The 18,033-nt window shown below is 38.5% G+C and overlaps 1 protein-coding gene across 1 annotated transcript in view; it reads right to left on the bottom strand.

The window, feature by feature from the left end:
* LOC146074345 (dynein axonemal heavy chain 3-like) overlaps nucleotides 1-18,033 on the bottom strand; it is a 1,013,923-nt gene that overhangs the window by 809,457 nt on the left and 186,433 nt on the right. Inside the window, 2 exon segments of the mRNA XM_083182299.1 lie at nucleotides 372-476; nucleotides 10,778-10,916. Coding sequence (XP_083038425.1) covers nucleotides 372-476; nucleotides 10,778-10,916 — 244 coding nt within the window.

Genomic DNA, 18,033 nt, shown 5'->3' with positions numbered 1-18,033 from the left:
CATACGGTGCAGCAAATGAAATGTATAAATATTGATGGGAAGAATTTATTAAAGTAGTTATACTATACTGCATACTACTAATAGCTGTACATATAAATGTTGTGCCTCTAAATGTATTTTTGTGGTTATGTTGTGGACAGATTTTAGCAATAAACTATGAATCAGGGCTTGTGTATGCTTTGCTTTCATAAACTGCACAGTTTGTGAATCACATAAAGATCGGCATTTCATGTTGCAGCTAAGAAAAAACATACCCCCATGCCCATAAACTTTATTATTTACCTACAGTACATGCAACTCCAAAAATAATAGTTTTATATGATCAGACTGTCAATGCAAGGTCCACAGACAGAGCAAGCAAAGAGACTAACCTTTGGAGGTATTACAATTCCAAGCCTCTGCTGTTCCACTGGATCCAGTAATATATAATCTAAGATTGACTTCTTTATAGCATATGTGTAGTTTTCCTCTACCTCCTTAGAAGAGAAACAACATGTCACAGTCAGACAAGATACACTGGAGGTCTATCTCTACTTATTTGTAGTACAAGTCAAAACCAACAACTAAACATCAAGATAACAAGACACTGGGCCAGATGCACCAAGCTTTAAAAAATGATAAAGTGGAGTGTGATAAACAACCAGCATATTAGCTTCTAACTGCCACATCATAGGATTGGTTTAAAATGACAGTTAGGAACTTATCGACTAGTTGTTTATCACTTTATCACTTTCTGAAGCTATGTGCATCTGGCCTATGGTCTTTTAAGGGGCTCCCATCTATCTAAGAAAGATGGTTGGGGAGGTAGACAAATCCGCATACTCTTGTCCACACTTTCCTTTCATTTTTATTGGATTACAAGGGTAACATCACTTTGCATGCGCATGCTTGCGGCACTTCTGGTTCCATTCAGAGGTGGCCATTAGCAGTGCTCACTGGTAATTGGGCAAGTGGTGAAAGATATACTGTAGGTCTGCAGTGTTAAAGTCTATCCGCAAGACACGTCCAGTTCATCCTTAGTAGTGAAGGGGCTAATAACTGGCTAATAGGTCTACCAAAACTATGTTAGATTTTTCAATGGTAATAATCAGTTAAGCTAGGTTATTTTTTTTACACTTTTTTAACACAATTGTAGTAAAAAATCTTCCAAAAATGTTTCTGCTTTCAATATTTACAACACAATGTCTAAAATGTCTGTTAGCAGACCAAATTCTATAAAGTGCTTTACAACCTTAAGGGTTTCATGATGGTTGCTAGCCAACATAGTTTTACACCTGTGTTTTATGGTTATTTTCAATGAACAACAGCACCAACTCCATCCTACTGTAAATGGTGCTTGCCACATTGTATTTTTTTTTGTGTAAAAGTGTTCAAAATGGCTTGGGGCGTAAATATAGTTATGTACAATTTTTTTTACCAAATGATGGGGTCGTTTATCAGATGTTGATTTTATGCTATATACAACCTCTTGTGAAATTATAGTCTACCAATGCTGACAAATACAAATATCCTTCCTTTTGACCACACATTTCCTTCTAGAAATCCTACAGTATATAGCGTCTTTTTGTTCATCTTCAGGGTCCCATATACTGTATATCAGTTCCATATATACAAGTATAATATATATATATATATATATATATATATCTTTGAGTAGGTGACCGGAACTCCTCCCAATGGTGTGCAACAAGTCTGTGGTGCCATCAATGAAAAAAACTTACACCCATAAAGAAGAAAGTGACACTCGCAGTGTTTCACAACAACAAACTTTAGTGTGACAACATCACCATAATCTGATGTGCCTCTTTTTCACACCTTGAAAACAAGGCACACTGCATTGAAACATCGGTTTATGGTGATGTTGTCACACTAATGTTTTTTACTATGAAACACTGCGAGTGCCGCTTTCTTCTTTATGGATAGTTAAGGCAAGATGTAAAAACTGATGGCTCTTTATCCCTTTTTGGGCAAATGTGCCTTGAACATAATAAAAATGTAAGAATGCAAAGTATTTGTAGTTTTTGACCATATATATACAAAGTACAGTATTTAGATTGTGACTTCAAATCTAGCTTTTTTGCAATGTATGCACTTTTTCCTCCCCCATATTTATATAGTAAAAAGCAAAAAAGAGTACAATTAATCTATGCCCAAGTTTTCTGAAAACATTTTTCAAGTACAAATGCAGATTTTTGGATTAGGGTGCCTGATTACTGGGAGATATCAACCGAGTAACATAAATCTTCACTGGGACATCAGTGACCTAAAAATGGAATTGCCAGGTTTATTTCTCATCAGTATCACTCCAGCATGAAGGTTTTGAACCAACCAATACAGTACTAACAAAATACTAATACAGTGTTTTGGCAGACCTTATATGACATGCTTTTGAATACTGATTGATTTACTCCATTATAAGATATAGCAAGTGGTATTTATAAAATAGCTCAAACTACAGTAACCAAAAAATCCATTTAAAAGAATAATAAATGTGGTCCTCCCATAAAACATGGTATTCGTTTGACATACTGCACATACAGTACTTATATAAACCGTACAAAACACTTGGGGTTATCGTATACTGTATATTTATCTTTTATTTTGTGATCATTGTAATAATTATATTGACAATTTTAAAATATTCTTTCATACAGCTGTCAATACTCAGAGAATCGCCAGATTCCCTGAGCTGACGAACACTGATGGAGAGGTGCTGCATCTGACGGGGACGCACCAGCGTCTCACACACACACGGGGAGCAGAATCCCTGCCAGTCTTCGCTTCAGGGAGACTGGCAGGATTAGGGGGATGTGGGCAGCTACGGGGGAGTGTGAGCCCCATTCTGGAGCAGCTCCAATGAGAGCTGCTCCATCTGTAAGTGTCTATAGTGCTCATGTGTATACACTGTATACAGTGTGTGTATATGTCTCCATTTTCCCTCCAGTCTACAATATATATGTATCCATTCCACCACCTCCTCCTGTGTGTGTGTGTGTGTGTGTGTGTGTGTGTGTGTGTGTGTGTGTGGTGTGTGGGGGCACCAACATTTATCTTCCACGGGCACTTGGCCCGAAGTTACACTACTGGCTTCAGGACTGCATAGCTATCAACAACATACTGTATCTGCCTGCTTCCTGAACAAACTATAGAAGAAGTTCAGCTACAGTATGTTTAAAAGGCCAATCAATCTGTTGATGCAAAACCCCACTGATATGTCAAATAATCCTACACTGGCAGGATATGGAGCCAATGGCTAAGTAAAGATGTAAATATTTTAGTGTAATTGAAAAATATATCTGTTGTTATCAGAATGCATACCTCCCAACTTTTCTCATTCTGAAATCTGGACCTACCGTGCCTCTGGTGCGCCCTCCCCAAAGAGAGGGTGGAACCAATGGGTGGGCGGCCTAGCACCACAAACCCCTTTTGCATCATTTTTATGGGCATGCCCAGAACTTCAGTAAAAACTGGGCAGCCCCCAGCTCTCCCCCTCCTTGCACTGAAGAGATGTCAATACACTTGTGCATCTCATCCCTTCAGCAATCCCCAGCTGCCCTGCAGAGCAGAGCAGTGGTAATTTCTGGTTCCCCCCAACTGCACCCCTGCCCGGGGGACATTTCCTGCTTTGAGGGGATCAGCGGAATGTCTCTAAATAGCGGGATTGTCTCACAGTTATAGTAAGAGTTGGGATATATGAGAATGTATTATAATGGCATACAAATGATAGATATAGATCAGCATTAATATCACACACATAAACAAATCTGTACAGTACTTGTACTAGTTGTGTTTTACCAAATGCACTGATTGATATCACAGTGTATTGAGTGGGTATGTTTACACCCAGCTAATGACACTAATGGCTAGTAAAGAAAAACAGTTGTGTTTTGCTACAGCCGATGTAAAAGCCTTGCAAAATGTGAATTAGAAAAGACAAAATAAATTAGAGATGTAATACTGAAGCACCTTTCACACAGCTAATAAAATGTCAATCACATGAGAACATTTAGACATTTTCCCAAAGTAGGAACAATAAACACCTTAATGCTAAGATTACAAGATTGTATAAGGCAATAGAGTGTTTCTATGCTTGATGATCGTTCTGATTTTAAATGGGTATTAAGTATTTAGTGCATTTTCTGTGAATCACAACTAATTTGCCAAAAGTGAAAATCTGCTGAATTTCAGAATTGTTCAAACTGATGAATTTATCTTTATATGGAATAAGCCCAAATAATCATTCATACTGTACATATCTAATATGATGTGTAAATTATTGCACATGTAACATACCCAGGGCTGGATTAACGGGGGGAGGGGTCGCTCAGGGGGTCAGTACCCCTGGGCCACCCTCTATCTATGGTCAGCATGTATTTTTTTTATTAGCTAAAAGTTTTGTGGTAGTGCTGCAGCTTCACCTGTCTGTCAATGATTAATGGTACTGAGCATCGGGAGCCAAGGCACACTGACTGCACGTGTGCAGTGCATTACTGAGAGTTGACCCATGAGACTTTGTACAAGAGATCAGAGGCTGAGAAGCTTGTCCTGAGCTCTGATTGATGGAGCTCATCACATGCTTCTCAGGCCCATGAAAGACTGCAGCAGCCTCATCATGGGAGGGTTTTTAATCAGAGGCAGTGCTGAGCCTGTGAGGTCTCCTACAGAGTAATGTATAGGGGGACAAACACAGGCTTTTCATGTGATTATATATATATATATATATATATATATATATATATATATATATTATTATTAATCCCCTACCTTGCAGTTACCCATTGACCAAGTTTATACTGCCTTTATTCTGTGTTTTGACAGTGTAATATTTTCCCGTAGAGTTTGTTGGCAGTAATGACAAGTGGGAGGGGGCCCTGAACATACAAATTCCCCAAATTACAGTATGTAATCTATATGTAAAATTATGTTAATTCAATGAAAATTTTTAATCTAAACATGTCAGTAAAATGTAGAGAAGAGAACTTGTTATTAGATGGGCAACTTCACATGTTTCTCTAAATTTGGCCTTAAGTGTTCCACTTGGAATGTATTATATTGTTTTTCTTCTGACTGGAATATCACTGCAATAGATTTTCCTAGATCAATATATTGATTATAAATTCTTCAAATTGTACAAAATTAAGATTATTGAATTGTATTTGAAAATGGATGGTGAATTTAGACAGATACATAAATAGATAGAAATGTAAGGTATAGTGATTATAGGAAAGCTTTCAATTGATGCAAACAGTTGATCCATTGCTGAATCTCTGAATCAGGATTCAGTCCATCTTAGATCCATTAAATTCCGCTTAGAATAACTGAACCACACATCCCACGTTATGGAACTACAGTATATAAGCTGCTTGGATAATTTGTCTTTGGTACCCCCTAAATGTTACATTTACCCCTCTAACCGCCTAAATTTGCTACTTCAGCTAGTTGTCAAGAAACACATTTTTAGTCATTTCAAACTCCGACATCTTTGTTTCAATGTGGTCTATATGGGATCCTAAATGAGATTAATTTAATTTAAATCCAGCACAATTCACTTAAGGCTTTTTTGGATGTTGTTGAGGAAGAGGTTTGGATGATATAAGGGTAAGAATTACTGCCTCATATCCCTAAGTTTGTAAGTATTGATTCCCATCATGGCCCTTACTTTTTAGAATTTGTATATCCTCTGCAAGGCTTGCTTAGGGCTTTTTCCCACAGGCCAAGTTCCCCCAGGCAGCAAATGCTGAATGGCCAAAAGCCATGCCGACATGCTAATTCATATTGAGAGCTTATGGTTCTTTTCACATGGGCCAGCCATCTATCTGCCGAAGAGATTGGTTACCCAGCCTCATCAGGCCATCCTAAAATGTCAATGTGTGCACAGGGAGATGGGGACCTTTTTTACACTCACTGGTTTTTGTGTGCTGCTGCAGCTATCCCCGCCCCCAACCTGACATCACAGGTAATCCCCCAGGATTCATTAGACAAGCAAGGCAGAAATAGATGTATATATATATTTTTATATTTTATTTTATGATTTATCTTATGTATTTTTTATAAGCACAATACTAAATCTGGCTTAAAACTGGTGCATGTGAAAGGCACTGCCATCCAGCAAAAAAAATAGACAAACTTTGTCTTGGTTTTTGCAGTCTGGTCAAAACTGGAGTGTGTTAAATAAGCCTTAGGTTCCTCTATTTACTCCAGTTTCTTCCTACAATCCAAAAATATATAAACTGGCAGTTTAAGTGGTCAACCCTAGTTGATGTGTGTTAATGTGTGTAGGGAATATACAGTGTAAGCTCCACTGTGGTAGGTCCTGAACTAGCTAAATATCACTGTAAACGCACTACAGAGTATGTGTGTATTATATAAATGGTAATAAATAAATGAAGGCCAAGAACAAGGATACTACCCTGTTAGCAGTTTGGGGGTCTCCATTCAATTAAGAGTGTGGAGCTTTCCAGGTGCCCTCCGCACTGCAGCGCTTCGCTCACCAGATGTGGGGAGAAGCCAATATAGCAGTATGAGGCAGCGGTACTCATAAATAAGAGACATGCAGTGTTGTATGAAGTCAAGGATTCAGTGCATGCAGCGCTTTTATCAAGAACAACAGTCTGCTGACTTCATATAATGCTGATAGCTTATGTATTGGCACATTTATCATTTTGGACAATACTGATATCAATCAACCCAAAGACTCTTATTAACTCATTTCCTTTCTTTCTCTCTTACTAATAGCTTATTTCAGGGAACTCGAGTAAAATACATTAGTGCCAGTGAGTTTACAGTTTCTTTAAAGCCAGGAAAAAGCCAACTACAAGGTGAGCTCAAGTATTGTTCTACAAATTGCGCTACTGCTATCTGGAGTAAACTATATCCCATGCTATTAAAATTAAGCTATTTTCAGGTCATTATTTTTACCAGAGAGTAGTATAAACATTTTTGACATAATTGGGCAGATGTATTAAGCTTTAACCAGAGATAAATGCAAGGGTGATAAGGAGAGCTAAATGCCCAGCCAATCACCTGCTAACTGCCATGTTACAGGCTGTGTTTGAAAAAAGTCAGTTAGGAGGCGATTGGCTTGACGTTTATCTCTCTTTATCACCCTTGCATTTATCTCTTGTTAAGGCTTAATACATCTGCCCCTATGTGTATATTTAAATTTAATGCAGTAATACATAGACTTTGAAAATGAATTTACATGCTCATTAAAGTGAACTAATATGTCATGACAAGTCTAATCTAAAACAATTACATTTTTGATAAACATTTAAAGTGCAAATGCTCCAACTGGTGTCTGAAAGATAATAGATGGCATAAAACTATTATTAAAAGCAAACAAAAGCTAATAATAATCTACATCTGGTCAACAGCTGTTCAGTTTTCATTGAAATTTTATTTGGCTCACAACCCCTTCAATCTGTTCATAAATATGTTATCATTATCAAAATCATTGTAATCATATAATTGTTTCTTAAAGAATGCTGTATTTGATTTGTATAGATTGATAAATGATCATTTAAAATTTTTCAACAGTTAAGTTGAAAATAAATTAGTAATTATATTACAAATACAACCCCTCAAGCTCAATCATTGTAGAAACCTATGCTTATTGTGCAGAAAGGCAGAAATAGAACACTGCATTGTGGTCTAATATCACCTCTCATAATGTTGAAGGTCTTCAAAACATTGTTGAAAAACATTTTATTCATTCATCTCAAATTTAATTACTCTTCACCCAGTAGACAATATATATTTGGCTGGTATCCTTTATTTATCTGGTTTAAACATATATATTGAAAAGCTTCCACTGTTCATTGCCATTCTAAATATTTATTGTTGGACAATTAAGTAATCTTACACTACTGCCAGCATAGCACTTTCCAACCCTGTCATCATATAGTCAATGGTGGTACCTACCAATCACCATGATGCTGGTACATGGGTGAGACCTACTACTAACATTATAACCTAAGGGCTGGTGAGCTGCAACCCCCCATGCCCCCAGTAAAAAGAGACCCACCACTAATGAGCCCCCTGTTTTTGCAATGGCTTCCTGTGGGAAGTACCATCTGGTAATTGCTCCGTAGGCAGTCTGGACTGTGATAGGCAGACAGTGTTTCCAATGAGCTTTAGCAGCCTCCCTGAAGAGATGGCACTGATTATAATACCTGACAGTTGGCACACCCGATTGTGGTAGTGGGAATCAATTACAGAGGATTAAACATAACAATAAATTCACAACATGAACAATTGTGATGTTACTTTAAATTCAAAATGAAAAATGGTTAGGTCCATTATATATTGAAATATTTGTGCAGGTACAAAACACTGCATCATACATATGCATCTGCATCCTTACTATCAGCTCACATTTACAGTACACCAGCCCCTTACATGATGCAGAAATCCATCTGAAATTAGACAGATATTTGTGTATTCTCAATTTTAAATAGCCCTCAATGTCACATTCACAGACACAACATGCCTTCACCGCCCAGTCTTCACAAAACTGGGATATAACGGATACCACTTTCACATTGCAACTAATTACCGGGTACAAGCCGGTTTCTTGCCATCTCGACGCAGTAATTAGTGCGATGTGAAAGGGGAAACTGGGTTCTGCAAATGGATAGCAACACAGCAATAAAGCAGAGTTCTTACCGGTACTTTGCCGTGTTGCTGTGCAGTGTGAACGGTTTAAACGGGTCGAGCATCCTGTTGCCCATTAACACTATGGAGGAGGCAGCACTTGGAGGAGTGCCAGCTCTAAGCACTGCCTCCTCCCCTGCCCACGATGACCTGCTCCACCGCGCCTCTGATGATGTCAGCGAACCGGCAATATTGCCGGTTCGCTGTTTACAGTGTGAACAGACCACACATGCAGGGTCGCACCAGGACTGAACAGGTTAAAAGTCTCAGTGTGAACCTGCATTTGCGATCTGAAAGCAGTAAGATATGTGTATGAATTTGAATCCTCTGTAGTTGCTCAAGTTGAATATGCTTGGTTCAAAGAGATTGCTAGCACAACAAAAATAAAGACCATAAATGACTGACTGAAGTGAAACTCTGAATAAGGCTCTAAGTTTTATCATCTCATGCCCCTAATTAAATCACATAATATTAGAAAGTATAATTATTCTTTAATGAATATTCATGTCAATTAATAAAAGTAAAGTATGAGATATTGTGCACCACACAAAACAGCATATTTTTCTTTGTTGTAAAAATGCAACTACTCTCCCTTGCTAATAAATATTTTTGTTCATCAATACTGTTTTTACCTTTTAAATCTTCATTAAAACAATAATAAATAATGAGATATTGCCACATATATAGACATGGAATATTGGGAAGTTCTAGACAAATGCCTACTTGGCCCAATAAAAAAATATGCCCTGGTTAGTCATAGACACAACCAATTCCCAGATGGTTAGGTATGCTACTTCTACCTCCAAACTTAGCTTTCCCCAAAATAATCAAGACTTTTGTGAGCAGGGCTAGCGTAACATGCTCAGCAGAGTATAAAAAGCAGGGAGGTGCTGGAGAGTTGCCATCCACACTTTGTTACTCTGCTCCTGCAAGCTGCTGCTGAAAAAACTATATGGCAGGCAGTGAGGGCCTTCTAAACTTGGCAGCACACAAATGGATGCTGTAGACTTGTGTTAGATCCATCTCACTGACTCTGCAGCACAAATAAACCTGCTGTTGCAAGCATCCTGCAGCTATAGGGGCACTAATACTGTGTGCATTATGTGTATAAGTGGCATTGTGTAAAATGGGAACTACTACTGTGGGTATTATGTGTATAAGGGGCACTACAGTGGGCATTGTATATAAGGGGTACTAATGTGCAGCATACCACAAATAAACCGTACTACTATGCAGCATATTATGAATAAGCGGTACCACTGTCTGGCATAACATGTACAAGAGGAATTACTGTGTGCCATAATATGTATAAGGGGTAAAACTATGCAGTGTAATGTAATTAACCATTCACTTTAATGGCATAGTGGGAGACTGCAAACAACCCGCTCCCAGCTATGCAACAAGATCCTTTCTGCAGGTGTGTCACAAAAAGGATGTAAGAAGACACATATGTATGTGGTCCAATATGAATCAAAGACAATATGTACAGTGTAATCTAAATAATATTGTGCTACTATGTAACAATTTTAATTTGGGGTACTATTGTTTGAACGCTACCATTCCTTGTGAAACCACACCCCTTTTTCAGAGCATGCAACTCCTTCTTAAATATGGGCACAAGGGAACAAATGTATAGGTTGCTAAACACCCTAGCATCAGTCCTAGTTGTGGGGTATGATGCAATCTTAGGCTGTGGCACCAAATTTCTCTAAATCTCTTATACTGTAAATGCCTTTCAAGGTTTCTTATAATAAGATGTTAAAACTGAAAGCATGTATTTTAGGGGAAATTGTTACATTACAGTTAGCATAATCCCAGAGTTTTTACAATGCTCCTGTTGGGTTAAAAACTTCACATGCAAAACTTAAATTTTTGTTTGAAAATCTCTGAGTGTTCTACTAAATCATTAAACTATCTTCAATACAAGGACATTCTGTTTTCACTGCTGAAACATTTCTTTGTTGCATGTGTATTTTCAGAACAAATCATCTGTTTTGCAGAATGGCTTATTTTATGTCTAGAGGGTAGTATGCACAAGAATAATTTCTCCACTGTACTTGTCAAATATTCATGTATTAATAGCAATGAGAGCGGCTTCCAAAGTATGACACAAATCCATACATACCTTTGTTAAACCCTGAAGGGATTTGCTCCTCACCTTGCAAAGTTCTGCCGGTATGTATGAATAGATTCCCTGAAGCCATTTTACACTAAGTGGAGACACCATACAAGGGTCGATGGAATCTTCAATAAGCCTGTAATATCTACAGAATGAAAATGCAGTGTGAGAACAATTTCAAAGCTTTGCAGGTATCTCAGCAGATATTATGAATAGACTAGATTTTTTTTCAAAACATACACAGAATTTTTATCTATATATCTATATATATAGATATATAGATATACACAGATGGAGCTTGAGCCATCTTTGCAGGGGATGGCAGAAGATTCACCATCCGCCATCCCCGCCAGCCGCCGTAAGGGGACACGCGTGCAAGAGATGCACGTACATCCCCTTACAACAGGGCTCCCCCCGGGTCCCCGCCACCTCACCGAGGGTCACCCCGAGTCCCGGCCACCTTGCCGCACCCCCCGCTAACCCAGTCCGTCTCCCTGAAGCAGAGATGGACAGGGTTCCCATCCCCCCACAGATGGGAAACTGAGACGCACGCGCGTTCCAGTTTCTATCACCGGCACTCACCAGTGCAAGGGATCTGGCGAGCGCCAACCAAAGATGGGACACGCTACATCTGTATACATATATACACACACACACACAATCCACAACTATCTCATCTCTGACAAAAAAATGCAATAAAGCATTTGAAACGTTGGCTACACATAATACTGCCATTTATGAATCCTTGGAGTGCCGCCTGTCATATTCTGCGTGGATATTAGAGGGCTTTCTGGGAGGGCACCCAGGTACATTTATTAATTAAATTATTGTTCTGTTAGTCACTTTTGGACTAGGGAGTGCAGCCATGCTGCACTTGTTGCTCCGTATGATGCTCTGAATTACCAATACACTTTTTCTTCACTTAACCTTGTGAGTGCTGGTCTGCTCCTCAGGTTGGGTAAGTGCTGCATATTACTATATTTGGACCTTGCACCACACCTTTGCTCCTTGCTTGAGTGTTGTTTTGTTTATATATATATATATATATATATATATAAATATACATACATACATACATACAGGAAGATGGCCGGCACTCCAAGGCTCAGGATAGTGTTAGTGGCACCAGGTGCCCTCCCTTGGAAGACAGGATAAGTCTCCAATATGTATCGTGGTCATGGGGCGGCACTCCGATGACTTTGAAATAATAGAGACAAACGCCGCTTAGTTCAAACTTTCGAGACATTTCATCTCTTCATCAGGATGATCCTGATGAAGAGATAAAAAGTCTCAAAAGTTTTAACTAAGCAGGCGTTTGTCTCTATTATTTTAAAGTCGCCGGAGTGCTGCCACATGACCACGATATACGGTGTATATATATATATATATATATATATATATATATATATATATATATATATACACATACATATATTCCTTAAGATTTTCCTTTAGAAGATAAAACCAGCACACCACCGTAAAGATTATTAATTATTTACTGTGGTTTGCTTGTTTCGTCTTCTAAAGGAGGATCTTAAGGATATAATTATTCTTATGTCTCCATGCACCCGGATTTATATGGACTCTAAGTGTGCGTTTTTTCTTCAATATATATATATACAGTATATACACACATATATATATATATATATATATATATATATATAGTAGGTTCTTTAACCTTCACAACCTTGTGCTAGGTAATGTCAAAAATGAGTCTATAATAACAGTAATTCTGAATAATACAGTTAAGCCTGCAATACAGACTGACTTACTATTCCCTTGATTAATGTTCTTCACAGTAAGCAATGCCTCGATTTGAGCCATTCTAAATTAAGCTAATTAGTTCCTCACCCTGCTGTCAATTAGGTTCAATTTTGCAATATCAACAAGTTTAAACTTTAACTGAATTTGCATAATAAAATTATTAAAATCCTTTTAGAGGACATATGCTAATCAAAACACAGGGAAACAAAGAAAAACAAAGAGTAATGTCTGCAGAACAGTACAGCAGGGTTAGGAGTTGTTTCAGTTATGTGAATAAATATTACACACTGCAGGTCGCACAATGCAATGCCTATTCCATTGTTATATATATATATATATATATATATATATATATATATATATATATATATATATATATATATATATATACACACACACATATTGTATCCTTAGCAAGTGTACAATGTATAAACATATCTGGTAACAGAAATATGCAAATCACCTTGATGTACAGATATTTGTTATGTGAGTGTGTTGCATGGTATGTAAACCGCATGTAAAGCCTGAGTAGTGAAATGATTCCTGACATTTATCCCCATCACGAAGTTTAAGGATAGATTTCTAGAACATTAGTGGTGTGAATCACACCGTTCTACATAATTCATATTCATAAATTTCCATGATCATTCTTCTAACCTGTGAATCATAACACTAAAGCTTAATATTGCTATTGCCAGCCATATTGCACAGTCCAATTACAAGCCGCATTGCACATATCTCATTGTCAATGTCCTAGAATGTTATATAGAAGTTTCCATTAATGTCTCCTGGCTCTTGCCTTGGTATATTTTAGTTTAGCTGATGGCACATAAGTTACTATGGTTCAGTAACTACAAAAAAGGCAAGTTCTGACAGAACATAGAATGAATATGCAGGCAAGTAGCAGTATATGAGCAGGTTAAGCAATAAATTCTTAGGTTTGTTTTATACAGTAAGACTTAATGTTTTGAAACATTAGTAAAACAAGTACTACAACAGGAGATGACAACTCATATTTTGGGAGTGTATAAAATTGTGTCAGTTACTGATAACAAGAGGCGCATTTTCCACAAGGGGCCCCAATAAGATATTCTGTCCATCCAAAACTTTCTAAAGGAGCACTGCATGACTATTGTGTGATGTCATGACATGACATGGACCTGCCAACATAAAATGGTATCATCCACTGTATGTGGGCAGACAGTTTACTTTAAATGTGACACCAGTAGTAAGCCTACTTCAAAAAGACCTATAGCCCGATTCAGGTTTGTACGCACTGTTGATGGTAACACAAAAATGTGTCAGTGAATTGTGGTAATCAGATATAATAGTCTAGTCAGAGTTAGAGGCAAGTGCTCTGTTTTGTTCAGCTGTTAGAGAAAAGTTCAAAAGGAAGAAGGCACAGAAGACAGGAGACTCCTGTAGAAGAGGGTGGGCAAATTTACTAAGCCTTGGAGAGTGATCAAGTGGAGACACAAATGAATAACCAATCAGCTCCTAACTGTCACTTTGTAACCACTGCCAGTAACATGACAGTTATGATCTGATTCCTTTCACAATCCAAGGTTTAGTACATCTGCACCTCTGTGAGATATGTTTCTCTATGTTGTACATACTGCTCTCAAAATAGACATCTATTCCTAATGAGCTATAAAGATCCTAGACAAGAGTGAATGCTACAATTTTAAGAATGTCTGACATTTGCCAATCATTAACATCAGTCATAGAAAGGATTATTGCAGCCCCTCTCCTCTTCCTCACCAAATACGCTACATTCCATCTCCCCTCTTCTACAAGAGCTTCACTTGCTTCATTTCCATTCATAATCTGATTCAAGCTTCTCACATTCACTTACAAAGCTCTCACCCACTCCTCTTCCATTGACATCTTTGACCTCAACTCCCTTTACACACCTGCCTGTCGTCTTCGGTCCGCTAATGCACACTGTCTCTCATGTCTACTGGTTACTTCATCCAACTCCTACCTCCAAGACATCTCTTCCTCTCTACAAACAGGCTCTCAAGACCCACTTATTCACCAAACCATGCCAAATCTCACCTTAACCCTCTGTTCCATGCTCCCTGTCTACCTAATCTGTGTAACCCTTGTCCGACTGCCCCTCCCCTTCAGAATGTAAGATCTCTCTAGCAGGACCCTCTTCCCTTGTGTGCTTTTCCTCTTTCATAAACAATCTTTGATGGCACCATATCCGCCAGCTGATACAGCTATGTTTATTTACCTTGTACTTGTCGTATACTATACATTTATGTACTCTTTTGATTCCTTTGTGATGCCATATAAATAATGGAGAACAATAATCAATAAATAATAATGAGATAGATAGATAATGAATAATAGCTGAAATGATACAAAACCCTACTCATTTCCTTATGTCTGTGTTGGTAAATATTTTAAATCCTAAACTATCATCACCATCTCCTCTAGCATAAGTGATAGTTAAAGTGAACACGTATGCAAAATATAAATGTGCCCCCAAAACTATAGCAAACTAAAATTAATATAATAAGTCATTATATGAAGGATTGAAAAATTACACTTTATAAATGGTAGCCAGATGATATGGTATTGGAATCAAAAGACTTTGATTGAGTTTGCTGCTCATTGGGTTCTCAGATTGACCACACTTGGTGATTGACCAGATGAAGATGTAAAAAATCAACTTTATGAATGAGTAAAAAAAACAATGCAAGTAATGGAAATGTGCCCAGAGTATAAAAATGCAAATAAATAGTGTAAGAATATAGATAGCAAATTTAAATACATAAAAATGTTAAACGCAGGAAACCATATCCGTTTTACACTGCACAAATAATCTGGATCTCCAAAGAGTCCCATTCACACTATAGGGAGGAGGTAGCATCAGCTCCAAACGCTGACGCCTCCCCACCCCCTGATGCACCACTGCTCCACCCACCCCCTTTCTGACATCAATAACCTGGCTTATTGCTGGCTCACTGTGGGAGTTAATCATTGCAAATGCTAGGTCGCTGCCGGGGAGGACCCGTCTCCAAATCCCAGGTGTGACCTGGCATTTGCAATGTGAGAATGGTATAAAGGTGGACTGCTGTGTTTGGAGAGCTAGAGCAAGTCAACTGTATAAGCAAAGTTATCAACAGAAGTCTAAAAGTGATGTACTGTAGAAGAGGATGACAACAATTATGGTATGGAGTTTTGGACAGTAAGGTATACAAAAAAACACCATATATTGTATAAGGCCACAAAAGAAATATGGGAAGGTTGCAGTCGCAACCTAATCTCTTATACACTTGTCATAAAAGTGCCAATAAAGAATTTACTATATTTACCAAGGCAAACGTATTGCAGAATTAGATATTACTAAAGAATAGTACCAGATGGCAATTTGGTAGTACAGACTGCTCTATCAAGTCAGTAGCGCACGCAGGGGGGGGGGGGTGCTGAGTACCCAGAAACCCCCCCAGGAGTCTAAGGGTCACCTCTTTCCATGGGTACAAGAATTTTAAAAATCGGCCTTTGGGAACCGGAAATATCTGACTTCAAAGCAGTGGTCCCCATCCAAGCCTGTTAATTGCTATTTCCAGTCGGATATTTCAGGTTCTGTCTGACTTAGAGTTTTTCTGAAAAGCTGGGACTCTCCCCTTTAATGGACACTAGTAGCTTGTCTATACTGTTCCCAAAATCAGAGATATCAGCCTTCTAGCAGCTGGTTACTGCTCCAGCTACACACACCTGGTATGTAGTTTTATATGCTCATTGGCAGATTGCTCTGCCTCCTGAACTCTGATGCCCTAGTCCCCAATACCATTTGGTAGGTAAGATTCTCTAGTTTTTAATTCAATTAAAAACTTAGAAATCTATTTATAGGAACTTGAGATATCTGCAGTCAAGTAAGCTGTCCTCCCACCAGAAAATTATGAATAATAAGCCCACGCCACTATACACCCCTCCTCCGCATATTAAACATCCTCTACCACCCTGGAAGTTATGTATCAGGGCCCCTTCATTCAGACCAATGCCCCCCTTCTCCCACCCCATCTCCCACCATCTGTGCAGTAAAGGGGTAATTAGTGGAAATTACTGATCCAGGCCCTACAGTACATGCTGAGCGGTTGATATAATACCCCTTACCACCCGCGGGACATCAAAGCTTCCCCCACCCATACCGCTGGAGGATCGGTAGGGGCCCCAATACATTGTTATGCCGAGGGGCCTACACGGCTGTTGATGCCCCTGTATGTATATATATATATATATATATTTTTTTTTATTATTATTATTATTATTATTATTATTTATATACATTTGGTCTATCTATAATACTTTCACTGACCCGGCATATACTGGGTCACCTAAGTGTCAATCTCCGTGCTTTGCTCCGCCCTTCTGAAAAACCCCCTTCTGAAAATCCTGCGTTTGCCCCTGCAAGTGCACAGATAAACACAATTTCCTTCAGATAGTAACTGATTACTGGTTACTAATTTCTTATTATAATACATTAAATAAAACCGAACTAGCTGGGAGATAAAAGTAAGATATCTGTTTTCATTAACATTGATTTCATTGTGCAGCAGTATGTAATCCATTATTAGTTTATGTGAATCTGTAACAATCTCTTTTTTAGTGGCTCCACTATACAGTACCTGTAATAAAAATGAAATTTGGAAATGTGTCCAGGGCACATTTGTAATGGTTTAGTTTTTATTCCCACTGTAAAACCGTTGTATAATATTCGGTTTCCCATACTATGTAGTACTACTGTCCCAGGATTGCATGCAAAGATGAATCCAAAAGCAACTATCTGCATCTTCATATCACCAAAATGCCTATGACTAAGTTGCATCAGCTAACAAATGAATCAAAACGTAACTGCAGGAAGGGTGACACAATGCAGAATTTAATGGGAGAGAGTTCAAGCCTGACCAAAGGCCAAAGGTTACACATCAGAATCTGTTAAAGTGCAGAGGATTATTTACAGGATTCTATACCAGTTATATTGCACCTGGAAATTGTGAACTAAAGCTTCCGATCGATTATCAATTGCAGCCCAAATGATTATCGAATGACCATGCATGCTCACGGTACACAGTTAGCCAGTCCACCCAAAGGCAGCAAGGAAAGTCTAGCCTTGCTCTCTGCTCGTAGGATGATTGACACCGTGCAGTTGTTTGGGGGTGTTCCACCAATGTTTTTTTGGCATCCCCCATAAAACACAGGTGTTCCCCTTGGCTTTTGGGAGGGATGGCCTCCTTCTCCCCATGGCCTTCACAGTGCTGGGGGAGTCCTGGCTTACTCAGCACTGTGAGCAGAGGAAAAGTCATTCTATGGTGAGTGATTTTCTTCTTGTGTGCATGACTGCATACATGTTTGCCATGGGTGGGAGCTGTGCGGGCGGGAGTGCACTTGGCAGGGTGACGGCTAACTGCTCACTGGGCTCCGAATGCCAAGTTGAGCCTATAATTTGTGGCCTAAAATAGTTAATGAAACAGGAGTTATTC

The sequence above is a fragment of the Crinia signifera genome, chromosome 4, assembly GCF_055691185.1.
Source record: "Crinia signifera chromosome 4, ASM5569118v1, whole genome shotgun sequence".
Lineage (NCBI taxonomy): Eukaryota > Metazoa > Chordata > Amphibia > Anura > Myobatrachidae > Crinia > Crinia signifera.
Note: the sequence above shows the minus strand (reverse complement) of the source record. Positions and strands in the feature narration are given on the sequence as shown.